The 27026-nt window shown below is 37.0% G+C and overlaps 2 protein-coding genes across 3 annotated transcripts in view; one reads left to right on the top strand and one right to left on the bottom strand.

Annotated features, from left to right (window-relative positions):
- Nucleotides 1-17630, top strand: part of ARVCF (ARVCF delta catenin family member) — a 372226-nt gene extending 354596 nt beyond the window's left edge. Inside the window, exons 15-23 of the mRNA XM_072413926.1 lie at nt 459-586; nt 2590-2740; nt 3874-4066; nt 4403-4514; nt 6038-6128; nt 6632-6685; nt 7450-7541; nt 9405-9519; nt 12224-17630. Coding sequence (XP_072270027.1) covers nt 459-586; nt 2590-2740; nt 3874-4066; nt 4403-4514; nt 6038-6128; nt 6632-6685; nt 7450-7541; nt 9405-9506 — 923 coding nt within the window. The 3' untranslated portion in view covers nt 9507-9519; nt 12224-17630. The remainder of the gene's footprint in view (nt 1-458; nt 587-2589; nt 2741-3873; nt 4067-4402; nt 4515-6037; nt 6129-6631; nt 6686-7449; nt 7542-9404; nt 9520-12223) is intronic.
- Nucleotides 17631-18642: 1012 nt separating this feature from the next.
- LOC140333784 (catechol O-methyltransferase-like) lies at nt 18643-25026 on the bottom strand. Of its 2 annotated transcripts, none has more exons than XM_072415681.1 (5): nt 24903-25026; nt 22060-22235; nt 21381-21574; nt 20198-20329; nt 18643-19349 (listed from the first exon to the last, which is right to left on the bottom strand). In XM_072415681.1, exons 2-5 carry the CDS (start codon nt 22196-22198, stop codon nt 19170-19172), a joined length of 645 nt encoding a protein of 214 aa, XP_072271782.1. In that variant the 5' UTR covers nt 22199-22235; nt 24903-25026; the 3' UTR covers nt 18643-19169. The 2 variants fall into 2 exon arrangements, with proteins under 2 accessions (XP_072271782.1, XP_072271781.1); XM_072415680.1 differs by lacking the exon at nt 24903-25026 and adding an exon at nt 24478-24648.
- Nucleotides 25027-27026: the final 2000 nt, after the last annotated feature.

Raw genomic sequence — 27026 nt, 5'->3', positions numbered from 1 at the left:
TATATAATTTATTTATTCTACTTTAATCCTGTAATGGGTGCATTTATGTAAATTACATGAGTGCTTAAAACATCCCTAATTGATTTAATTGATTCTGCTCTAGAAGATAAGCTGCTAGAATCTTTTTTTTTGTTTTTGTTTTTTTGTTTTTTAAAGGTACCTTTATTTTTATTTTTTTTTATTATTTTCACATGGGGAAAGTGTCAGTTGACACTCAAAACCTGTCTCAGTTCTCACAATAATTAATTCTGCTCACCATCCACACGCCATATTTACTGCTGGACTTTAATACTAGTCTAGTCTTAGTAAAATACATGTTTAGAAATTTGCTTTGCATTTTTACTTTTTCCACTTGTAGTGTAGGTTCTTTGGGACATTTCGGGTGAAAGTATTTGTGTTTTAAATGTTCTTGATTACTTTCCTTTGACAGAAATTCTTTTTCTTTTCTTCTATTTTAGGTTTTGAACTTTTGTACCAGCCAGAGGTTGTACGACTATATCTCTCAATCTTGACTGAAAGCCAAAACTACAACACACTGGAGGCTGCAGCGGGAGCTCTGCAGAACCTAAGTGCTGGCAATTGGACTGTAAGTAGGCAGCAACTGGCTTGAAATCAAAGCCTCTCATTTAGGAGCATTTCATGGTGACCTTCCTACTTTCTAACAATCTTGTACTTATGAGTAGAGTTTTAAATCACAATGTTGGTTTTTATGTAACATTACCAGAAAATTATTCTGACACTGTTTTCAGCTGTGAGCTTTTTTAGAACTGCCGACTATTCTGAATCTTTATCAGTATCAAGAAGTATGTGAATGCATTAAGTGCAAGGCCAAAAAACTTTTCATGTTTTGGAAAGTGCAGCAAATGATTAGTTGTGTTTTTGCTGTCATGCAGGGCTTTAAAAAAAAGATTAATCTTTACTTCCTGTCCTGCTGACAATGGTTACGCCAGACAGGACTTGAGGAAAATTTGACAAGTTTCTAGCCTTCTTTCACTGTACCAAAGAAGATCATTTTTTTTTCTGTCTATGTTGCTTTTGGAAAGTTTCCCCAACTTTTTCTCTGCTAAAATTACAATTTAGGATGAATACCCATAACTGAGCCTTGGATAGCAGTAAAAACCTAATGGGGGGGGGGGTCTAACCTTACACACCTTCCTTATCCTCATCCAAAATGAAGAAAGTTTTGGTTTGGTATATACATTTTAGGGCCCGTCACCTTATCTCCTCTCCTTCAAACAACCCATGACAGCAGTACAATACATAAGGTAAGTGAGGTTGTCGCCTAGGCAAAAAGTTCCAGACTGTAAAAAAATAATTTAACAGAGATTACTTTGTGGCAGAGATTTTTTTTCACTCTTGGTATAGTGTTCCTTTTAAAAATGTACATTTTCTGGGAAAACTACCAACTACCATTTTGTTGTCCTGTTTCTCCCTACTGCTCAGTTCTAGATAACAAAAGTTTTTTAAATGTCATTAGTGTAATGTGTCCATATATAGTTGTGGTCATGGACCTAGGATAGACTTACAAGTATGCTGTAACTACATTTTACCTGCATATGAGTTGCTGTTTAGAAATAGTTATTTGGCACGTTCTTTCAGTGGGAAGCATACTTTTGTTGGTATGCTTTTCTCCGAGCACTCCCCCCCCCCATTCGGTTTTCTAATTTCATATTCATGAGTTGCTCATTTTTTTTCCTTACACTTACTCAGCTCTGGCGTTTTACTGCTGAAGGTTCAGTTTGATGATCCGTCACATAAAAAGATGCCCTCCGAGAAATGAAGAGTGAGGAAATTGTCAGGCAGAAGGAGCAGTCTGTCATACTTTTAGTTGTGTTAACATTAATTGATTTTTTTTTCTAAGCGTAAATTTACATAATTATCAGTGCAATCTGCATACATTGCTCTTCTCCGGCCTTAATAACATTTGATTTTCCAGAGATGAATAATATGCCCACATCCCTTTTATTAGTTGTAAGTTTGAGGTTTTTAATGGGCAGCCAGGATTAATCACTAAAACCAAGAGTGATCTCGCAAGGCAGCCAATTATTGGTGACTCCATATGCATTCATTCTGATTGTGTCTTTAGGATAGAAAGTGAAAGGAGTCTCCTTAATGAGACACCGTCACAAAAAGGGGTTTTACCATCCCCTAAGATTCCCTGTAGGAAAGTCAATCTTCATAGTATTTTACCATCCATATTGAAGCACCAGATTTAGTAACCGTTATACTGTTGTATTACACTCATTAACTGTTGTGCACCATTTACTGCAGGCATGTCCTGTGTTCTCCTCTGCTTAATAAATAACTAGTTTGTAGCCATTCCTGTCAGTAAGCCGTGAACCTGTGTAGCACATTTATCATTTATCATATTCTGCTCTACCATACCATGATAGAAATGATATTGCTTGAGGTAGAGTAGCAGCATATGCAACAAAAAAGATAATGAGTGATAGTTAAATAAACACCACATGTAGGTGTCCCACAACAAAATGTAATACACCCATATAGATAGTAAGAGAGTAGCCACTGACACTACTTCACACTATGGCCTTTTAACATCTAACAAGGTACATACATTCTGCCTTTCAGTGGTCAACCTATATCCGTGCTACAGTCCGCAAAGAAAGAGGCCTGCCGGTGCTTGTGGAGCTGCTTCAATCAGACTCGGACAAAGTAGTTAGAGCTGTGGCCATAGCTCTGAGGAACCTTTCTATGGACAAACGCAACAAGGACTTAATTGGTCAGTGTCTTTTCATTATAATATGTTAGTTTATTTAGTGGTATGATTCATCTGTCATTATATTAGGTGTGTTCATAATGTGCACTCATTGTGTTTCCCTTATGACACAATAGTTATCTTGGTCCCCACCAATATTGCCTGTATTGTGCTTGTACTACCAACATTCACCATCAAACTTTAGGACTCTGCTGTTATTTTCTATAGTAGACACTGATCTGATTTGTTACCGCAGAGCATTAGAAATTGCTTAGTGGTATCACTTTAATTCAGGCTGTACCTGGTGTGTTGAAAAATAGGTACTGGTATTTATAGGTTAGTTAGACTTTGCTGCATGGGTTGAAACACACTGTGGTCAAAAACTTCTCTTGCAATACTACTGGCCCACATATATAAATACTGAGGAATAGATGAAACTGACTCACCCAGGAGTTACTCAATGCTTTTCTCATTTTTTAAAACATTTATTTAAAAAATCTTTGAATTTTAATTTAGTTAATTTTCATTTTTTTTAAATGCCTTCCATGAATATCCTCCCATTAAAAGTTCCTAGCATTCCAATTTCTTATTCCCCAGACCATGTGTAAATATTATGTATAAACTGTACATTGTAGTTGAAGAAATAATAAATAAATTAGATTTCAGCCATGGCATGAAATGTTGATGCATTTGTCTGTGTACTTCACAGAGATGAAATGTTCTGGTTTCCAAGCAACAACATAAAAACCGGAGCGAAAAGTCTAAAAAATTTAAATAGGGCTTAGGATGGAAAAATTTCTGAAAACTTTGTTTCATAATTGGTGAATATTTTATTTAGTAATTTAAACTGCAATGGTTGTGTTATTCAGTCACAATAATTCAGCCCAATGCAAGGCATGTCACGGACTAATGTATTTTTGGTGGAATATTAATTTTAATTTACAAGGGCTTAAGCAACTTTGACACTCGGTGGTCCTCTAATTCTCTGTACTTCAGAACCTTTCAGAACAAAAGCCACTTTATTTGTGGCCCCCATTTTAACAGGTATCAATCAATAAGCAGTGTTTTATTGGAGATGTTTCTGGTCTGTAATGTATTAGGGATTTAGTAATATATTACAACAGTGCTTTGTAAAATAACATCTCTTTCTACTTCAGGCAATTATGCTATGGGTCAGCTGGTGCGAAACCTGCCTGGAGGGCAGCAGCGTCCTGCCAAGAACTTGGAAGAAGACACTGTGGTAGCTGTGCTGAATACCATACATGAAATAGTCACAGACAGCTCAGAAAATGCCCGCTCTCTCATCCAGACCCAGGGAATTGAAAAACTCATCACTATTAACAAATCAAGGTGATCTGACTACATTCTAAAACTGCATATTTAAATGGGGTACCAGCAGTAGGAACACAAACTTTGTAGTCCAAACAGTCAGTTTAGTATGAAAAGAGTGATATATATCATTGGAAACATTAATGTATTCACTCTAGTGTAGATTTACTTCTTGGTGTAAGATCTTCCTAATTTGAAACAAATTTCCAAATATCTTTTCTGTGTGGTGAGTTGGATCTATATCTACTTGTGTGTACCTACAAAGGTTATACAATCATTTCATAGCAGACCTTTTCAACATGTGTAATATTAGTTTTCTTAAAATCTGTTTGTACCTTCTCCTTTCATCCTATTCAGTCAGTCTCCAAGAGAGGTGAAGGCTGCTTCTCATGTCCTACAGATGATTTGGAGCTACAAAGAACTTCGCAATGCACTTCAAAAAGAGGGGTGGAACAAAGCAAACTTCCAGGTAAGATCTGTAAATTGCACACTGATCAGAGTGCCTAATTTGGCAAAGTGAAGTTAGAGTCATACCTAGGCCCCAGCAAAGATGTATTGCATCCATGTTTGTTTAGTCTATGGAATGTTTTTGTTCACTTGCCATTTTCCTTTCCTGACTTGCTTTGGGAACAGAGGGTGCCCGTAGTGATTCTGCATCCGCTGGTGGATCTCAAATTGCCTTTATTGGTAGTAGGAGCAGCTAAAAGTCTGTTTTCTGCCTAAACTAATTTCAACCTTATCTTCAATGAAAAATAAAAACCCATATTTCCCCATTATACCTATACTTAATATCTTCTGGGTTGTGATTATGCGTTCATGCATAATTTGTAAACCCAAGTAATTGTAAATAATAAAACTAGTAGCACATAAACCTTGTTAGTGAAAAGTCACCCTATTTCAAAAAGGCTGTGTGAAAAAACAACAGACCTGTCCGCTTAACTGATGTTACCAAGTAGTGACTGTGCTGTACATGCATACTGTGTCAGTACAAAATAGAAGGGGATGTTGAGGTCTGTGTTGATTTGTGCCATGTAATTTTGGCCTGTAAGCCTAGGGCTGTGCACACATGGTGCCTTTTGTGTTCTGTACACCCTATAGACCACATCAACATCACTGAGCTTCACTTGTGTCAAATAGTCTAGTGGCTTCCATTGATGCCTCTATTTTAAAAACGTGATGTATTACAGTATGTCACTGTTATTTACTGTGCAAATGTATTATTTAAAGAATTTTAAAAATAAATTAGGGTAACCTATCCCATTTAGACAGAATCTTACAAAGTAGAAAATAAGCACAATAATTCTGTGTTGGTCTGGTACTTATTTACATCTTGCTATGGCAGTAAGGTAAAATGATTCAGTATGCTGCTGTTTATTATTATTTGTTGCTCCTCTTTTAATAAACTGTGCTGCACTGAAGAGCATTGAATCAAATAAGCTTTTCGGGCATCTTTATCAGATGGAGACTTGCCTCCAGATATTCATAGCCGAAGCACAATTTGGCCCACTATCAGTGTTTTCTCAGAGGCTACATTTACAATGGTATTATGGCATAGAAACTGCTATTATATTCTGCAGTGCCGCACAGGATTAGAATGGCTTGCTTTTTGGTTTACAAATAAAATAATTTGTATCTAAACATAAAACATAATTTGGAATTTAAAAATAATGTGATTTGAATATGGATTAAGTTATGAAGATAAAGTTGGATTTCTGTCATTTACATCCATTTCCCAATTTAACCTGCTATTTAAAGTTTTCCTAGGCACCCTTAACTAAGCCTCTGTACATAAATGTAAGCCCAAGTGTTCTAACATATAGGATACATAAATATCAGTTTCAATTTCTAAAAAGTCTTATTAAAGGTGTGTGTGTGTTAGTGTTGTTATTGGTACCAGTTTCAAAAGACAATTTACTAGATGGTAGGACAAAAATTGTAGCAAAGAATGTTTATTCTTATTTATAAAACAAGTATTATTGTTTTGTGTTTCAGTCTGCTACATCAACATTACCTAAGGGATCAAAAGGTAATGGGAAATCTGGATTTGATGACAGCACACTCCCTCTGGTGGATAAAAGCCAAAGTAAGAACTTTTTCTGGGGAGGTGGCTCCTGAATATGTGTATGGTGTATATATGAGAGCCATAGACATGAGTGCTGGCATTTCTGGCCTGCATTTTATTCTATTGGGCTCAAATAACATTTATATATGTCTGTTGCACTACAGAGCTTTAATCAGAGAAGAACCTTGCTGGTGTATTCAAGCCATACCAATTCTTCACGTATAAACACATTTTGCAAACATCTTTTATTTATGTGCTATTGGTATGGTGTCACAAAGCACCACCATTTTTTTACTAAGCTTTGCCCACTGTCCGTTAGGGCGACACTGTGTGGGCAAAAAGGTCACAGATATACACATCTGGGGAAAGTGTATGAGCTGTAAAAGGTGAGAACAAATATACATTGCTAGAGGGTACTGCAATCTAGTACAAATAAATAATAAATACTTGTAAATGAATATATTTTTTTGAAATGTATAGAAAGTAGAAATGGCTGACTGAATAAACCATTTCTTACATTTCAGCAAACAAGAAGTCTGGAAGCCGTGACATGATCCCCATGGGTGAGCTTGGTCCTGGTAAGAAATCAATGAGTAGTGACCCCAATTTTATTTGTTTTTTTTTTTTTTTGGACATATAAAAACAAAATATCAGAAATAAAGGAAAAGCCAGTCCAAGGCTCATGTTGTCCTCATTTCTCCCCCTACTGCTTGGTAACTGAATGATCCAGTAAAAGTAATATTACAGTTCTCCTAACACTTTACTTATGTGTGTACTGGATCAGTATGTCACTGAGAATTAAGGATAAGTATGACTCCAGCCCCAGAACTTCCTATCTCCGATGGCAGCTTCCATATTTCTGGCCTCACAGACTCCTTTTAAAGGAAAACTCCAGTCAGATTAAAAAGCAGACCATTATTTTAAAATAAGCTTTCCATATCAGAAAATATTACTAATTATTACTTTCACCACCCTTTACTGCAATAGGAGAGCAGCTAATGTGTAGTCTGACACCTTGAGAAATGTTGTGTCTCTGTCTGACCCCACCACTTCATCTTACTAAACTAACATTTTTACCAGTTGTCTGAATTGGGGTCCATCTTGATCAAACAGTCTGGAGTGGTGTAATTCTTGTGCATGTGTGTTGGAGTTCATTCACTTCTGGCACCCAAGAATGTGGGGATTGTACACCTCACATGCGTAGACATTAAAGTTCTCATACAGGTCATTATTTTTCAGACACAGGCAATAGGAACAGGAACCCCTTAAACAATCTTTTTGTTTTTGAATTTTTGTTTTCTTCTGTGGACAATCCTTAATTTTATTTCTCTTCTTCTATTAGATGGTTATTCCACTATCGACCACAGAGACAAGGAACGCAAGTACAGGTCAAATGAAAATATGGGAGATTTATCAGAAAAGGAGCCCCTGAAGGTATTTTGTCCACAACAAGATTATTGCTAGGAGAGAGTTATAGGAGTTTACTACATCATAGGCAGGAAACAAAAATGTTAGTGTTCAAGTACTGGAAACGGCATACAGTAAATATTTCCTCTGCTTTATTTAATATGTATGATTTTGTAATTACTCATTTCCATAACTTACTAACTTACCATATCCATTGACAGGCCTTTTCATATAATGTACTCCATCAAGGGTGGGGGCAGCACCAAGCCACAAATACACACATTTTCCTTATCTAGCTACTGCTTAAAGTCTCTGGGTAAATTCAATAAAAAAGAAAGCCAGCTTTTACGTGACTATCTAGGTCAGGAGACATTAATCAATCCCCTCTTTTTATTTTGTTGTGAAATGTGTCTTGCTACTTGCAAGTAGGAACTTTTGTTCTGTTCATGCAAACAATACCTTACTGAGGAAGTGAAGCTTATACAAAATTGCATTAATTTTTAACAAATTTCTAAGTCAATATAATCTTTAAATACAGTACAAGTATTTCTATTTTAAAGCAAGCCAAGCATTGTGATGCATTCTGTACGTTGGCCACCAGGAGGCAATTTATTATCTAAAAAATAAATTGCTGTTGCAATGCATGTTACCTGTAATCCTAATCTGAATTAGTATCTGAATGAATGAGAATAATATTCCAGTGCTACTACGAAATTAGGCATTTTAGAAGAAATGTGGGATTTGTGACATCAAGTGGTGACTTTGTTCTTTTTTGTAGTATTTTTTTGTTTTTATGTGCAAGATGTCCATTGATTTCATATACTCCAAAAGTGGTACATCAAAGTAGTACAACTCATCTTACTATTTTTTTTATACCATGGCTTCATACATTAATAGCTTTCTTCTGGTCTTTCTGGCTTACTAAATTCCTTCTTTCCATTGTTCAAACCACCGTATAACATATTACAAACTGTAAATGGTAACCAAAGACTAAAAAAAATGATGCTTGAGCTGAAGAATATATTGTTATAAGTAAGTAAGGGTTTCAGCATGCATGAGACAGTTAAAATGTCATCTGTACATTTGATCATTAAAATGTTATATCTAACGTATTATCTTTATTATGACTTTAGTTAAAAATGTTTGTAGAAAAGAGTTAAAGTGAAGGCTGACCTATTTTAAAGGGGCAGGCTACAGGGATGTCATCCTAATCCTCATATCGCTCACTACCAGCAAGTCACTATGCTGGAGCAAGTGTTCATGACAAAATTTTACATTTTTCAGACTTAAAAGAATACATACTTGTACCAGGTTGGATGTCTGAAAGAAAAGTGCACTCCATCTGGCATGCACATTCTGTGACTCACTGGGTAGTAAAGTTAGGATTAGGATGGACTCCTTCTGTTGTAAAAGCACCCATATTCCATTTTTCACATGTTCCCTGGAATGTGTAACAATTGCACTGGAATTCGTTGCAGGCAGTCTTTGTGTGACCACCTTTTGTAAGTTTGGTCAGAGTCATGATTCCTAGGACACTGCTTGCTGCATCACTGACATCTGAACTCCATTTAGTGGTCTTTATATTGTGTTGTCTTTTTAAGTCCTAACACCTGTGGCTCACTCCACAACAAATCTTAGTTTATAAAGATCAGTTTTGGAAAAACTGTAATATTGCTTGGGTGATAAATTCCTAATTACAAATGTTGATCTAGATATATTTTATAAAATGTTTCCTAGTCTGCTGTTTTGTTCCTCATTTTGCTTGATTTGCCACCCTATAACTCCTCACTGTATAAACTAATTCCTTTTCTTAAAAGCCTTGTCTGGTGTTGCTCCTTTCCTGGCATTAATATCTGTTTTACTCTTTCTTCTCCTTTTCTGCTGCTGCAGAATGACTCAAATAAGAAACACATTACCCGGAGTAACAGGCCTACTGTCAATCTGGTGGATGCACGCGACACTAAACCGCAGCCTGTTGACTCCTGGGTCTAGATTTGCATGCATGGTAGGTCTGTCTCATGTCTTTGGGGTCTTGCTTATATAACTTGTTGCACTGGAGGTATCAATTTATCTCACCAACAATAATCATTGTAGTTTATAACTTCTTGTAGCGCATGATCAAAACTCTGTCAAGAATGCCCCGACAACACATATTTCTGCTCTGCCACCAACACCTCTTTACTATGTTCTGATTTTTTTTATTTTAACTGCAATGCCAATGTAGGAATTCTCTATTAAGCTGCATACAGATGTTAAGGAGAAGATCGACTAAGGTAATAATCTTGCATTAGTACAGGTTTCCACTTTACCAAACCACTAAACAACCAACCACTAACAAGGACTTTTGTAATGCTCACAGAAGGGACTTCCCACTGATGCTTTTCCTCATTGTGCTCCAGCTATCAGTAAGGATAATGTAATTGTGCTTATTAGACTAAGCATGGGGAAAATACCAAAACCATAGTTTGGCCATTCTACTACCATCACTGTGTTATAAATTAAAGGCTTTTTTCATCTGTAAGCTATTATTTAGTCTAGCCTTAGATGGACCCTCTCCTTGTTTAGGCATTTTGGTGTTTTTAGTTTTTAAACTGCAGATTGCCAGTTCTTAGATGCTGTGTTCCCTTTAGTTAGTTATGGATTTCTCCATAGATGCAATAAATAAGTCATTGTAACCACCAAGGGACAGGAAGTGTGTTCTTTTGAGTATTACTAAATAAAATTATTGTTGCCAGTAAAGGACTGATAAGTTGTAATATATACATCTCTATTGGGGGTTTATATATGCTCTAGCAGTGTTGTTTTAGAAAAAAGGGCATAACAGTGTACTTACTAATGATTCCCAAATGTGCTCTCAAAGCATGGTTTGTATATTGTATCACAATCCTAGTAATCTAATGTTTTTGGTAATGTTTGCTGTGTGTACTGCTGTTGCGCCGATCTTCAATACATGTGCTCTCTCGAAAAGGTAACAGTCAGGGAAGAACAGAGACCACTTTCCACAGTTCAGAAGTGGCTGTTTTGGAAGTGTATTCCCCTAAACAAATGCTTATTCATTTGGAAAGCTGGGTATACAATACCAAAAAAGGGGTATCCTTTACAGCTGCTGCAACATGGAGAGTGTGAGCTTTTATCCCAATTAAACATTGGATAACTAGTGGCCCCTAGACCTACCATAATGGTGCTGCACATTTACCTAACCTTTGTAACATACCTATTGGTTACCATTTTTTATTTAAAAAATGTCTTTGCCCATTTTGAACAATTCAATAGTCATTCTTTATGAGTCAGATATATAATAAATGTTTCATATTGACCATTTAGGGTTGAGTTCACATGGATGGCAAAAGGGGCATTCGTATGTGTATTCAGCACCTGCTACGTTCTCTCAGTCATTGAATCTGTAATGATGTGCTTATAGCTGTACAGATTACTTCTTACACTTCTGCATTCTTAGGGCAACAATGCTGGGTCAACCTAAATGCAACATTTGAGCCACTGTATTCCATTTCTTTTATTTTCTTCTCCTGGCATTGCAAGCGTAATACTGGCAAGAATGCTTTACTTCCTGTGCTCATCGAAGCTGATCTCGAACTGTCGTTTGTTTAAGACTTTTCACAACATTACATTGCAGGGTAGCACACCAAGCAGAATGTAATGTGGTGCACTTTCTTTCCATTTGACTGTTTCATGGTGGTTAACTAAGCATAGGAGTACACTTGTATAAAAAATGGATGTATTTTGTTAGCTGCTTTATTATACTTTTACTTTAGCTATTACTTTTTTAATGGGTAAATAAAATATGATGTCACAAGAAGACTTTTGCATAATTTTTCCTCCTAAGTATAGACCAACATGCATTCTGCCACTGAAAATTGACCTTTATTTTATTTTTTTTATTTTTTTAAATGTAAATTTTTATTAAAGATTTTAACATGTCAAAGTATACAACAATGCAGAATCACAAAAAAACAAAAAGAAAACAAATACAACATATATTAAACAATAAGAAAAAGGTAGACATAAAATACAAAATGATGTCCGAACATAAAAATAAACATCATGAAGTACATACAAATCCACAGGAACAAAGACAAGATTACAAATACACCTGTTGTTCTAAACCTTCGTATTGATTATATCAATACACAATCAGTACTTATCTAGCATCAAGTAAAACAAATGAGGATTCTTAAATAAACGCCTTTGCAAGATCAAACAAAAAGGGGGAGGGGAGAATGGAAAAAGAAGAAAAGGTTCAGATGAGCAACTATATAATTCCAGTAGCTGTTGCTTGATCCCATGGGGCCCAAATTTCCTCACATTTCTCCAGTTATTGAGCCTAGCAGATAGATGTTCCATCAGCCGAATATCCCCTACACCTGTCCTCAGTTCTGCAACAGAGGGCGGAGTGGGTGATTTCCAATGCACCGAGATTAGCCTTCCTCGGTTTAGAAAGTTCAGTAATGGGGACATTCAGCAAATGGGTCACTGGATCTAAACTAATAGAGGTTTCAAGTATTTTAGTGAGCAAAGCATTCACCCACTCCAGTAAGGCACTATCTTAGAATAGTTCCAAAAAATATTTAACAGGATGCCTACTTGAAACTTTATAATATATATCTGGCATGAACTTTTAGTTACACAGTTTGTTTTGACTGTTATTTTCCCTTCTCTAATTTTTTTCTTACAATTTTTTTTCTTTTCAGGGATAAACGTGCAGTGATTCTCTTCGGGAAGACATTTTTTATGTTCTGATTTTTATTTCTAAAGCAAGAATCACAAATTTGAATACATGTAGGAGGTATCATTGCCCACCACTGCCATGATGTTTTCATAGGAGGACCATTTTGGTAAAATGAGACTGGATGAAAACTGCCATCTGCTGTGACTAAAAACTTAACCTTTTTGATCATCGCCAAAAAATACTGTTGCTTAATTTTACTTCAGAATTGACACTTTTTTAATACATATATGTATAGTATATATTCATAAAGCAACATTCCCTTTCCAACATCATGCACCATTTGAAGAATATTGTCTTATTAATGTTGAGCAGGGCCGGTGCAAATTATAGGACTAGGAAGTGGAAAGAAGGGGAATGTTTATATTGGACACCTTTCCTGCATGAAAAAGCCACAAAACTTTTCAAAATGTCGGATAAAACAGTACGAGCACTTTTCCTTTTACTGGCTTTGTGTTTGCAACCTCAGTGTGAACTGTGAAGAAAGAAAAATATAATATTGAAATTTTGTGGTCTGAGGTGCATAGAATTTTATTTTCCCAACAAAGAGTAATGGGATTATCATTAGATTTGTGGTTTTTTACCAAGGTGGAGTTATATGTAAGTTGCCACGTGGAAGAAGAAAGTGGAGAAAAAAAACCCCCAAAAAACTTTTTTGCTGTAGACCCCACGGGTTTCGTGTTTTAAGAAAGAGTTGGAATGTGATACGTGAGGCTTCATTTATCGGCAGTAGATCCATTTCCCTAAATCACACCTTCATTTTACTGGCTACACAATGCGCAAAAGACCAACCCAGTTCTGTCACATTCTCAAGACCTTCGCAGGACTTTTACGCCAAGTGTGCGTGTCATCAACTGGAATGCATATACAACACACACACACACACACACATACATACATGCATACATACATATTTAGTCACGCCATGACTTCTGTCATTCTCTAGGATCATTCTCTGAGCACACATACAGTAATGTCTCTAGAGTAAGAGCTTGCAGCCACAGTTCATTTGTATATTTCTCTCTGGTTTTAACTTGCGTGCAGGCAATGATTGATGTAAAAATACTTTGGCCTTTTAACCTGTGCTCTTTCTTCATTCACTTTGCAAATAATTCATTGGACAATCACCATCTATTTCATGGACTGCTCTAGAGTCTTGCTAAACAGCTTCCTCATTTGGCCTTTACCACAAGCGTTTTACAAACTTTTTTCATTGATCCATTGCTGCAAATTTTGATTAAAATAAGAAATTTCAGTCACAGTGGAATTTTAATGTATTTTCAGTAGGTGCTCAAACATACATGCTACAAAAAGGGTAAGGCGTGAATTGTTTATTTGGGGGTGATTAGGATGGGTCAGGGGTTTATAATGATGATTTTTTTGATGTACTGAACTTTTTGTGTGTGTGTAGTTACACTCTAGGACAACAGTCTACGTCTATAAATTTTAGTGGTTATGTGGTATAAGGAAACCAGTAATCTTAACTGAAATCAATGACTTCATTAGCTGTCCATTTCCAGGTCCTGGAATATTAAGGCACTCATGTGATGGGAGTCCACTAGATCCCTTTGTGACACATGGTACAGCTCAGTTTTAGCAGAACTTGGAGCACAAATCTCCACCTCTGTTTCTTTTCAATGTATAAACCAGTACAGACAGTGCTTTCAAGGTGTACACATGGCTGTTTTAACATACTCCTAATTAGGACACTTTTCTGCTAATGGTCCTTCTACTATACATGGCAGAACAGCCCAGTGCAAGTATTACGATGGTTTGGGTTGGAAAAAAGTGATTAGGGTAAGTCCAGTTTACATATCCCTAAACAAAAAGCATTTACCTCACACAATGCGGGGCTAGTGCCAATGCAAGCAAAACTTGTAGCTTTAAGGAAAAATCCCAGTGTTGGATTGTGTATCAGACTTTGTTCTTAACAGCATAAAATTAAAAATATGAATACCAAGCTCTATTTCAATATGGTTGTTTGCTCTACAATGCTGCAGGTTCCTCTGTATTACAAGATTTTCTGCACACTGAACTATTGTACTAAAGCGCATATACTTTTGTAAAATCCAATGAACCGCAGGTGTAATTACATATTGTGTGTTGGACATACTAAATTTATATTGTATTCATAATTATTTTGTGTTCTATGGTTTTCATGCAAAAGTCTGACCTTTTTGGACACCCAAATTTTCTTATTGGTGTCGCCTCTATGGGTGATGTACCAAAGATAGTACATCAGATCTCATTGGTGTTTTCTGTGTACACCCACTCAAATTTTTTTTTTGCTATGTTTGTGTTTGACAAAAGCACTGACTGCTATGTTGCCATAAAAAATTATACCCTTTAATACAGTACCCATTGGGTGGTTTTCTGTAGCCTGTGAGCAGGAATCTACTGAGATTTAGGTGCTTCTGCATCCTCAGCTTAGGAAAATGTCACAGAGCATCCCAGAGTGATTGCACAGATGCCTTGAGATGCCGACGTTGGAGAGAAAATACATTTTATTCACATGATGTTTCTTCAGCTCGTGTATGCATTCTCTGATCTGGTATTCAGCAGGCATTTTGTTTGATATTTATTGACCCAGCTTTAAACTTTTTTGATGCAGCCTTTGTTTAATCCTAGCAATCTGGGGATCTGTCATTGATATCCAAAAATATAGATAATGCCCCACAACTTCTATGAACACCGCCTGCTCAGTGATGTTTCTTAGCAAACATTACATATAAATATGTAAATAAATAACTTACGTCAGCTGTAGATTTTCATCATCAAGTAATTAAACTCTTTGACGCTTGTACACAATGCAGACAAACCTTATATGTTCAGTAAATCAGTCCAAAAGGACCATATGAAATTAAACACGAGTCATTTCCAGGCTTATTCAATACAGAGCGGTGATATTGTGAAAAGCACAGCTCACATATAACACTTCAGTTTTCTGTAGTCATACCAATGAAAGATTCATTCTGCAAAGAATAGCTATAAATTGACGCAGCAGTACCTCATTCTTTATGCTTTTTATGTGATTTTGCAAGTGCCATGTGGCAGTAGCATGCTGGATCTATATATAGACTTTATGGTAGATCATTTTAATATAACCTGAGTGGTAGAGCTGTAAGTGCCAAACTCTTAAGTGGTGAGCCAAACCCAGGAATAGCTTGTTACCCAGTGGGGACAATGTAAAACTTGTAACACATTTTTCTCAAATACATTAACTGTTACCTGACTATTACCACTGTTAATCTTTCTGGTGCTGAAAATCCTGGGTGACTTGGATATTTGTTTTTTAATGGATACTACATAGTTACTCTGCTGATGGGTAATGGTGATTGTAGGTAGGCCGAGTGGCAATAATTGTGTAACCTGTATTAGTTGATTCTAGAGTGTTTACTGGATTGTAGGCTGACTAAATTTTTAAAGGAAATTTCAACATAGGGAGTAACATTTCTCTGGAGATCAGTTGTTATACAAAATGTAATACCTGTATTTCTTGTCAGAATTCATCAGAGCTGCATATCTAGAGAGATTCCATGCATCTCTCTATCCTGAACCTGCATAGAGCAAATCCTAGGAAAACCTTCCATAAAAGAGGTAAAGGTTAGAAGTAATTGTTGGTGCATGGAAGGAACAGATTGATATTGCACACCACTTGGCTGTCCAGCTCCAACGTCCAAAGATTACAAGGATATGTAGATAAATATTGCTTCATAAACTAATCCAATATTTAACTTAATAACTGTGGATCTTGAGCAGAGTTGGATAACGCCATACACAATAGCTTGCAGAAAAATGGCTGAAAAAGACCTTGCTATTTTGACTCTCATCTGCTCTGTTTTTATTTATAGTCACAATTTGTATGTCATAATTTAGCCAATGCTACATTTAATAAGAGTAAAATGTTTGTAATATGCTGTAATATGTTATTGGATCATTGACACTGATCATTGATCAGTGTATGTTACACTAAATATCGTGTAAATCTGTAGTGTGTGAACAGCATTTACCTTACTATGGTGCATTGCTGTTTTCCTTTGATAATCAATTTTTTTCATTTCTTACTTATTAAAAGAAAAAAACCCTAAGTGCATAAAAAAGAAATCATACTGTGTCCCCAGATATATGTTAGTTTTCAGGTTGACATAACATTAATGATAATGGTGCTTTTCACAGTTCATCTGGTAAATATTAGAGTTGTGCTTAGTTGGGTCCCACTAAGTTTATGGCTAAGGCTTCCATTCTGCACACTGTGTATGGGATCAGAACATCTTTGGAACATCTGGCAAAAAATAAAAGTCCTTTCCTTCAGTACAGGAAGACATAACACCTCCTTATGAACCCCTACCTAATTACCTCCATCACAAGACATTTGGCAAACATCTCAAATGTATGTTTTAATATTTCTTTTTAACACTTACATTTGCATTTCTATTATTGGTATATTCAGATGTTTTATACTTTTTCATTTTTATACTTTGCTTTTGTACAGTTTGTGAAGTTTTGCTGTGAATTTCAAATGGAAGCTTGTCATTTCAGTGTATCTCATAAATCACATCTCAACCAATTTACTAAATGTTTAAGGGAATGAATCTTCACTGCCTGTGACACTGTAGATTATATGTGCCTTTTGGGCCACATTGACTAGGGCAGTGCCACGAAACTGCATTGGGTTTGCTCAGATGATAGACCTCACATTGAGGCTGGTATAAAAATAAGATTGATTATGTCCAATTTAAAGAAAGAAAATGGGTCTTGTGACAGCACCATTCATCATCTATTCCCAGGTTTTATGGGTTTAACGCCTAATAACTGAGTTGGATTTAGTTAAAAACAGTGGTTACGTACAAGGCAATGCAAGCCTCATGCTGCCTCAGTAAAAACAAAACTGTAAGAATGTTTTACCACACATCTAACAATATGGTAATCAAAGGGGGTAAATACAATGCAATATCAAGACCATCTGATTAGTACGTACAAGTAAACATGTTTGTACCTATCATGTGCCTTAAAATACATCTTCATGATAGATATAAGCAGAATGGAAAAAAAAAGTTTAAAGTTTCCACCATTATCCTGTGTTTTGCTACACTTTCATTTTAAGTTACGCCCATGGGATTCGAATTGTATTTAGACTGTAATATAATAATTATAAAGAAGGAAACAGTTCTGGTTTTACAGTGATTGTTAGGTAAAAAGTTTTGATTTTTCTTCTCCCCTTTAAAGTGATATATTCAAAGAACATGTTGGAATAACATTGTGTAATATATGCTGATGTTTTACTAATCTGGATAGACAGAATGCCTGTACAGTGCCAGGTGTGAACAGATGACAAGCTTGACCTGTTTTCAATAAACTATGCCTGGATAAAACACTGCCTCTTCCCTTGTGTTCTCTCCCCAATCTGACAGTGAGCAGCACCAGACACCGATGAGCAAATCATATCACAAATCAGCACATTGTACTTTGTCCTAAATAGACACATGTATATTATTATGTACTGAAAAAACAGAGTGTATTTTCTGTTATCTGTATTACTGATTGTGTGTGATTCTCCATAGATCAGAAATGTCCAGGATCAACCTGAAATGGCATGCCAAACTTCTGTACACTTTAAACTTTGCTTTTCTGCTTTACATTGTCACTTAAGGGTCTTCCCAACTGTATTTATGATGAATGGCTAGTTGGATCCTCAAACTACTTTGTTCTTGGCAAATCTTGTTGCTGAGCACCTTACTAGCATACCTATTAGTAAGGGATGTTTTACTAAAATACATGTTTTCCTGGCTCCCTGATACAGGATCTGTTAATTCAAAGATTCGCAGAGAATTTGCAGAGAAATGTGTAAAACCAATGTTTAATTGTATTTAAATTTATTCTTAAATTATGAGGCCATGAAATGTGTCTAACCCCAGCAATAATGTGGATATGAAATATTGTAATGGCTCTCATCCCAATGTTTATTTTGTGGGTAAGGAGTGAGAATGGCAGCTTTTAGAGGAAGCTTCTAAGATGTATACTAAATTTTGTGTTTATCTACATTAGGAGAAAACCACTAGTGCAACTGGCAACTAAATGGTGGGTGTTTTTTTTGAAGTGGAGGGGGTGGAAGTTATTATTGTAGACAACTAAGAAAGCCTTAGAAACAAGCTAGCAATTCAAAATTTGTTATTTCTTAATTTGATTAGCCATGACTGGCAGTAGCAATAGCTAGCATAATTCCTAAAAAGTGGTGCTCTAGCTGGACCTGTCTCTTGCAGGCACATTTACCCACATTTTACATTCCAGCCCCTGGTTACTATAATGCCGAATGGTTTGTGGGAACATTTTAGTGAAAAAAAATCAGTACACCAGCAACCATTTTATATTTCATTCTATGGACCATTCTTTGATTAATGAACAATCATTTTAATCAGAGTAATTGCATATTACACATTTGTTTTAGAAAAAGATTATTTCAAACAATCAAATCTATTATACATAAGCTACTTTATTAAATATATGGCCAACATTACTGAACTTCCATTTCCTTTAATGCATAACTGTCCCTAAAATCAAAAATCCAATTTGAGGATTTCCATTGTTTGAATGATATGGCTGAATTAAATTTATCTTTCGGGTTAAGACTATTACATCCATAGAATGAGTTACCACATCAGAGTTACAATATATTTTGTATGGGGATTTAGCTATGCTTAAGGTTCTTAATTTTTCTAAGTTTTAACAGAATTTCCATTGTATAGGACATCACTTTAAGATATTTAGGAAAACTTTTCTTTAAAATTGTACAATTATTTGGATGGTCACAGTGCCCTACTAATACTGTTTTCAGCATTCCGTTTCTTCTACAACATGGTCCCTAAAAGTATGTAGGATGCTTTTGTCTGCAGGCTCTATGGCAGGGATGACTACTACCCCCTGAACACAGCCCTTTCCAGAGCATCTGGCTTGTCGGTGTACTCTACATGTGACGGGTAGTTTGTACAGTCATAGCGACCACATGTCCTTACATATTCCAGGAAGTCAGGAGCACCAGGATAAATCACATTGTCTGCTACTAACACTGATCCTTTCTGGAGTAAGCCGGATTCCTGCATAGAAGAAAGGAAATGGTTAACCAACCAAGGTGGGCACAAGCAGGTTTCAAACCATCATTTAAACCCTGAGAATTGCTCAAACACACAGGTAATTTCTTTTTTTAAATTTCAATGACATTTGACTTGTATTACAAGCATATAACAGCTTGTGGATGCATACAACAATATGTGAATTAAGCTGCATAAAAATAAACTTGCAGAATCTCTGCTGGAGCAGATTTTCACTGAGCGTATTACGTACACAGGGGTCCCGGTGGCTGCTGAAGACAGTTTCAGTCCTATTGTGCATTGCCTGTGTATAGTCGCCTCTTCAATATATTGAAGCGAGCAGAAAGGATGGTCCTACTGTGCTGACACAGGTCACAGTAAATAGGATCAAGCTGTGTCTCTGATCACTGAGAACTACTCGTCTATAACTGTTCTGCTTAGCATGGATACTCTGCACTTACCTTTAAAGAAAAGCAAGGGCATGTGAAAGCTTTTTCTCACAAATAGACACCTAATAACTGTATGTGGGGAGAAAGCTTCTGATGCAGTAAAACCACCTTTTGTTCATTAGGACAAAAACAAAGTATAATACTCAATTCTCTATCCTGCTACATTTATGTTGGATTCTATTCAGGTTTAGAGATCTTTAAACTAGTGATGATTAAAGAAAGCATATAAAGAGGAACACAAATATTTTCCAGCCAGGCAGTGTTTAGAGATGTCCAGTGATGCTCATAATAAAACTTTTATCATACTGTATATAGTTTGAGGACTGCCAGGTTAAATTCAGCCAATACAGCTCCAGTTCTATTAAATATGTTCCTAAATAACTGATCCTTTGCAGCCTTGCTTACTTCAAGTAACTTGGTGTCAACGGTGTATCTGTCCTTAAAATGATCAATAAACACAAAGTTCACACGCTCCAATCCATAGTCTGTTCTCAGCTTTGGAATGATCTTCTCTGTTGAACCGTCTATTATCGCTATCTGGGGGAGTAAAATGCAGAGTTATACAATGTGATTTCATGTGGTCCAAGATGCAGGTAAAAGCCTCAGCTTTTTATTTAAATAGCTCTCCTGAATGCTTATGATGTCTGCTCTACCATCCGAAAACCACAGAAGTGCAATGAGCATCATAATTGTTTTAAGAGTAAATGTGCATGACATTAGCAATAGTAAACATTATAAATTGCTCCGATCTGCCAAAATAATGAACTCTCTGACAGGTGAAATGAATAAAATGGATTATTTTGTTGAAAATGGGACAAAATTGGCAGCTGTAACCATCTAACTGTAAAATCCAATACATATAAAGGGTCCATACATGATATACAGTCCACCAGTATACAATGGTTAGCACCTACCAAAAGCGTCCCAAGGAAGCACAAGCAGTGAATAGATGATAGAGTCATGGTCACAGAAACAAAAAAATGATATATTGTAGTTCACCAGTCTGCAGGTGGCTGCATCTGATTTCTTTTTTTCAGAATATTTTTTTTCTTGATAATTATGTAAAATAAACATACTTCATGTCTGTGCATCTAGGTGAAAAGTAGTAGTGAGCATTAAGGATAAAGGCGCTCCACCCTACATGACAGACGCTGTGCCTACAATCACTGCTTCTCCTGATGCTCTTCTCCCGCCAGGCATGCCAGTGCCCCTCCAGACTGGGAGTCTTAGCTGGAGAGAGGCACAACACTGGCAGTACAGTGGCAGTCCAACCCAACTATAAAAGCCTTTTTACTGGGCCTGGCTGGAAGTAGGACATGCAGGGGGCCTGTAGTGTGGTCCTAGTTACAGGATACCACTGGTAGGAGCAGCCTAAGCTTAATTACTGAAGTGTGAACTTTAGGACCTTAAAATAATGATATTTAAACTCTGTAGTCCCAACATATTCCAGAAGCTGTTAGGTTGTTTGCATGTACTAAACCTTTAAGTAAATTTTGGTCAACTGTTTTCATAAAATGTCAGCACAATGATTATAGACACTTTTAGCAGCAAGTTTCCTAAAATGGTTCCTTAGATGTTTTATATATACCTTATCCTTGAGTCCTGCAAATTCAATCATCTCTCTGGCCACAGCAGCATATTCTGGGTTCTTCTCGATGCTAAACAGGCGAGCATCAAGCTTTAGTAGCCGGGCAATGCGAACAGCAGAATATCCACAGTATGTGCCCAGCTCCAGAACTACAGATGGGTTAGTCTCTTTGACTAGGTTATCCAAGATTAGACCTGTTACAAAGTTACAGGTTATATACAGTTCAAAAAACAAACAAGTGGAAAAGTTAAAAGTGAGAAAAGGGTAAGACCAGGTAGATCAATGAACTGGCTTTTTAAATATTTTAATAATCTGAGGCACTCATTTAAAATGGAGAACTGTCCATTATGTTATCAAGAGTTCAATTTAAACTATGCTACAAGATAAAACTCCTGTCCCACGCTATGCCAAACTTGTGACAAATTTCCTCCTGCTGCAGTTTTTTCTAATTATTAAACAGAATGGGGCTTTAAACTCCCAAAACAAGCATCCTGACAAGCTTAGGCCTGACCATTCTGCCTTTTATTGCTCTCTTGTAAATCTACAAAACCCTTCATAACAGAATATTTCTAACTGCTATAAAACTCCCATTTATCGTCTTCCGCACTATAGCCCATGCTTATCTGGGTATATGACTATAGAACACAATGCATTTAGTGCCGTTATTGATGCATAATACCTTTTTCATCTCCCACATTCATGGCCCATTCCTTCTGGATGCAGTATTTATCAATCTCATCCAGCACACTTTGAGGGTCCCCTTTTACTGCATTCTGCTTTACAAATTCCAGGATCCTCTGTTCTTTTTTGTCAGCCATTGATGCAGCAGAGCTTCTGTTCACCGACCACTACCTGCTGTATAACACACATCATTGAACACAGTTGTGTTATTTTGAAGTTGGCTACCAATGAAATGCATTAGCAACAAGGAAATGAATTTATATATTTTATTTAACATTTCATATATGTTATTCTCAGCTAAATAATATATCATTTAGATACAAGCCTTGTGAATGCTGATAAAATGCTGAATGCTGATAAAAGGCCTCCCTCCCTGACCCCCAATGACAAATTACAAATCAAAATCCCAAGTTATTTTAAAGCTGAGCTGCAGTTCAAACATTGTATGATTTAAATTGAAGGGGGTTTATTATATTAAGCAATACAGCCATGGAGACATGAGGTCTAAATTTAGACAATGCCTACATATAGGGCTAAAGTACTTCAATAAAACTCAAAGGATTTGGATGCAAAGATTGTTTGATATTAGGATTCTGTATAAGATCTATAGGTATATTTAACTTCAGAAATTGTGGTTAAAGTTACCTTTTAGTGGGCACTTAAAGGTCAAATCATTTATGTTGGTGGTGAGCAAGGACAGTGAATACCCTAGATCAGGGGTCAGCAAACGTTTTTGGCTACTAGGCCATTTAAGGAGATCAAAGAAGCACACTAGGCTCTCTCCAGTCCCGCACTGATGGCTCCGCCCCCCATGGGGAACACCCCTGAAGCAAAATCCCTTTCCTCCACAATGCATACGGAGGAGAGGGAGTGTCCCCTTACCCTGGCGGTGGAAGGGTTAAGGCTGGCCATGGTAAATAGGTAAGGGAGGCATAACAAGGAGCCTCAAGAGCCGCAGGTTGCCGACCCTGCGGGCTGGGATTATGCCGGATTGACCAGGGGGCATTAGGCTGGAACAGACTACTGGCTAGGCCGTATCTGGCCTACCCCCGCCCTAGAAGGTAGCTTATTGCTTAATAAGAAAATAACATTAACATAAGAAAATAATTGTGTTGTCATTGGAGGAAGAAAATCTTACATTTAAAGTTCACTTATGCTATGATTTGACCTTGCTGACTTGCATACATAGGAATATAATGTCATAAATTGTGTGGCACATGGGGCTGAAGGACATCCATGGCAAATTCTGCATTTAAAGTACCATTCCAATGGATCCCATCTTCTTTACCATTGGATCATGGTGGATGCCTGCAAATACCTCTCAGTATATTGCAGTCACAAAGAATTCCAATCTAGGGGCACTCAGCTTCAATGTAATAATATTAAAACAAAATCCAATGGTATTAGAAAAAGATGCACTAAAATGGTCAGTGTGCTAGATTCTGCATCAATAAAATCACATTGAAGATGACATGGCACCTTGGAACAGAATTCTTTGTCAGCAGTTGCATATTTTATAGTTTTTTTCCTAAATATGATGCTTTTATCCAACATGCTGCACTTCAGGAAAATGTACGGACATAAGACTTTTTCAAATCTGTCTTGCATTAAAGATGCAATTTTTTAGATTATTAGGGCTGATCAATACTGAAGACCAAAGCATAAAATCTGATCCCTATCTCTATTTGGTGTTTATCACAGAAAATAGGAGAGAAAAACAATGCGGTGGAAAAGTAGTGGGATAACTTTGTATCTCCAAATTTATGCTTGTCTTTTTTCCTTTTTTTAGGTGAACCTGTACTTTGTCCATGGTGTCTCTAATGGAAGAATATATTCAACAAAGAATTAGATTGTTGAAAATCACATCTTGGCTGGGCCGGTTTGACGTAAGCTCCATTCATGATTTGGAGCATCCATGGTGCTCACGATCTCCATTCAGTAGGATGGAGCCACATAGAAACAAAGGTATTATATAAATGGTTTTGTGCGAAAACAATAAAAGCACTATTTTAGTATTACATATAATGACAAATTTACAACATCTTATTATGTGGTTAGAAACCTGCCAGGATTTAAACATGTGGGCTTTATTCTTTGTGCAAGGACTAGAACATAGAATTTATTTTACAAATAGATCATCCATCTCCAACAGATTTCCAGAAACCACTTTTGTCCTTGCTGACCTTATCAGAGCGTTGCTCCTGCACTGTTTGAGAACTGGCTCTGATTGTATTGTGTAATATGGTATACATCAGCAAGGTTATGGATCTGGCATTGCGGTGTGGAAGGTTGCCCATACTACCTAATATGATGACTATAAATGAGGTTATAAATATGGGTCTGCTGTCTAAAAAGAAATGATTATCCTGCTCAATAGGATGCATATAAGAGAGGTTATGGATCTGGAAAGTGGTACCGGTACTGCTGACTGCCGTCAGGAGAAGCTTCATGCAGTGACTCCCCTGAAGAAGCAGTTCCTGGCATGAGGAAGTGGTAACCCCACTGCAACCTCGCTGCCACTATGAACAGATCACCGATGGTGGCCATTCTTTTCCTGGTAGGTTACATGTTGAGCTAGAATTTATACCTGTGTTATAAAGAAATCATAAAATATTAGAAATGATCTGCAGAAATCTAGGCTAAAGTCCTCTGTGCCTCTATACAGTGCACTACATGTTTGTATTCCATGTCTGAAATTTCTATGTATTCATTGCAATCACCACTGAAAGTTTCTTTCCTTACAGATACAAAGCAGGAAACACTCCCCTCCCCCTGTAATGTCTCCCCAAGCCCAGACGTGACACATGAACACAGTATTATATGTCAGGGTCATGCTCTCACCTGAGGTTGTCTCCTCTCCTGTGTAGTCAGGACTGAGTGTCTCCCATTATGTAGCCTGGATGCTATTTGTCCTGTGCATGGAGCAGCCCACAATGGGAAATGACTCAGCAGGCTGGGTGTGTGCAGAGAATGGAATGCAGGGTTCCCTTACACAGAGAGGCCTGAGGATGGTGCTGGGTACAACATGAGGAAAAAATGGGATTTCAGCGGACACTGGGACCCCACACACAATGCACATATGTGTCTGTGAAATTATTATTATTATTATTAATAAACAGGATTTATATAGCGCCAACATGTTACGCAGCGCTGTACATTAAAGAAGGATTGCAAATGACAGACTAATACAGAAAGTGATACAGAAGGATCTGTGTGTACTTCTTAATAAAAGAGTCAGTTTATTATAAGAATGAAACCTGGAGAGCAAGTTGGAGTATAGAAAACATAATAAAAAAGCTAGAAAACAAAAAACAGTGCCCTAAGAAAGGAAAGGTGGGGAAGGATGAGTTCGGAGGTGGCACAGAGTTAAAGCAGCTAAAAACCTATACATAATATATATTCTAGGTACAGTACATTTAAGGGTCCATATATGATATATATTGCAAGGCCATTGCATAAAGGAGCCCATACATGATATATATTCCAGGGTCAGTACATAGAAGTGTTCATACATGATATACAGTCCAGGTCCAGCCATATAAGGGCCATACATTATTTACTGTCTTGGTCTAGTACATCTAAGGGTCTGTACATGATGTGCTGTCCCAGTCCAGTTATTATTAAACAGGATTTACATAGTGCCAACATATTAGGCAGCGATGTACATTAAATAGGGGTTGCAAATGACAGACTAATACAGACAGTGGTACAGGAGGAGAGGACCCTGCCCCGAAGAGCTTACAATCTAGTAGGTGGGGGAATTTACACACAACAGGATATGAGATATGTAGTGGTGGGAAGTAGTGAGGGTTTCAAAATACAGTAGATAGGTAGGCAAGTTTGAAAAAAAAAGTTTTGAGTGTTCTTTTAAATGAGCAGAAAGTAGGAGCAAGCCGAATAGGAAGAAGGAAGACCATTCCAGAGAGTTGGAGCAGCTCTAGAGAAGTCTTGTATCCGTGCGTGTGATGAGGTTATGAGTGAGGAAGTCATTAGTAGGTCATTGGAGGAGCGGAGAGAGCGGCAAGGCGAGTATTTTTTTACCAGGTCAGAAATGTAAGTGGGACAATAACTGTGGAGGGATTTGAAGGCAAAGCACAGGAGCTTGAATTTGATTCTAAGGTGAAATGGAAGCCAATGGAGAGAACCACAAAGAGATGTAGCGGAAGAGGAGCGGAGGGAAGGATGGATGAGTCTGGCTGCAGCATTCATGATAGATTGTAGAGGAGAGAGTCGGGTTAGTGGAATACCAGGGAGGAGGAGGTTACAGTAGTCCAGACGAGATATAAGAGCGTGTACAAGGAGTTTGGTGATGTTGGGACAGGTAGGGGTGGATTTTGGAGATGTTGCGTAGGTGAAAGTAACAGGACCTGGAAATGTTCTGAATATGGGGGGTGAATGAGAGGGCCGAGTCAAAGGTGACACCAAGACGTGCCTGAGGAGAGGGCCGAATAACAGTGTTGTTAACAGTACAAATAAGGGTCCATACATGACTTATTTTCCACGTCCAGTCCATATAAGGGCCCATACATAATATTAAGTGCAGGTCCAGTACATAGAAGGTCAATACATGATATACAGTCCAAATCCAGTACATATAAGGGTCTATACATGACATACATTCCAGGTCCAGCGCATATATATATCCTTGGTCCAGTACTTTTTAGGAGACAATAAAATATAGATGTATATTCTAGGTCCTATGTGTATAGGAGCCTGTACATGTGATTGAGGAAATTATAAAGAAATCAACATGTAATGTTTGCATTCACTTGACTGTGGTCACAGTACCATTAAACAGGAATAAAAAAAAACTGTTTAGAAAATTTTAAACACATTTTCCATAAAATTTTTTGTGGAAGAGGAAATTTTACTGCTGCAGCAAAACTCATGAAGAAATCTCAACTCTAAAGTGCTACCAGGTAATGTAAAAGATAAATGCTATAATCTTGTTCACACCTGCTAGCA

Source organism: Pyxicephalus adspersus, chromosome 6, assembly GCF_032062135.1.
Source record: "Pyxicephalus adspersus chromosome 6, UCB_Pads_2.0, whole genome shotgun sequence".
Classification (NCBI taxonomy): domain Eukaryota; kingdom Metazoa; phylum Chordata; class Amphibia; order Anura; family Pyxicephalidae; genus Pyxicephalus; species Pyxicephalus adspersus.
This window is presented reverse-complemented; position numbering and strand designations above follow the sequence as displayed.

Excerpts from the sequence above, each read along its gene's own strand:
- LOC140333784 (XM_072415681.1), bottom strand. The coding sequence starts at position 22,198 with ATGGCTGACAAAAAAGAACAGAGGATCCTGGAATTTGTAAAGCAGAAT. Across the intron at positions 21,575-22,059 it reads GAATGTGGGAGATGAAAAAG|GTCTAATCTTGGATAACCTA; the intron begins GTATTATGCATC and ends ACTTTGTAACAG. Across the intron at positions 19,350-20,197 it reads TTGACACCAAGTTACTTGAA|GAATCCGGCTTACTCCAGAA; the intron begins GTAAGCAAGGCT and ends TCTTCTATGCAG.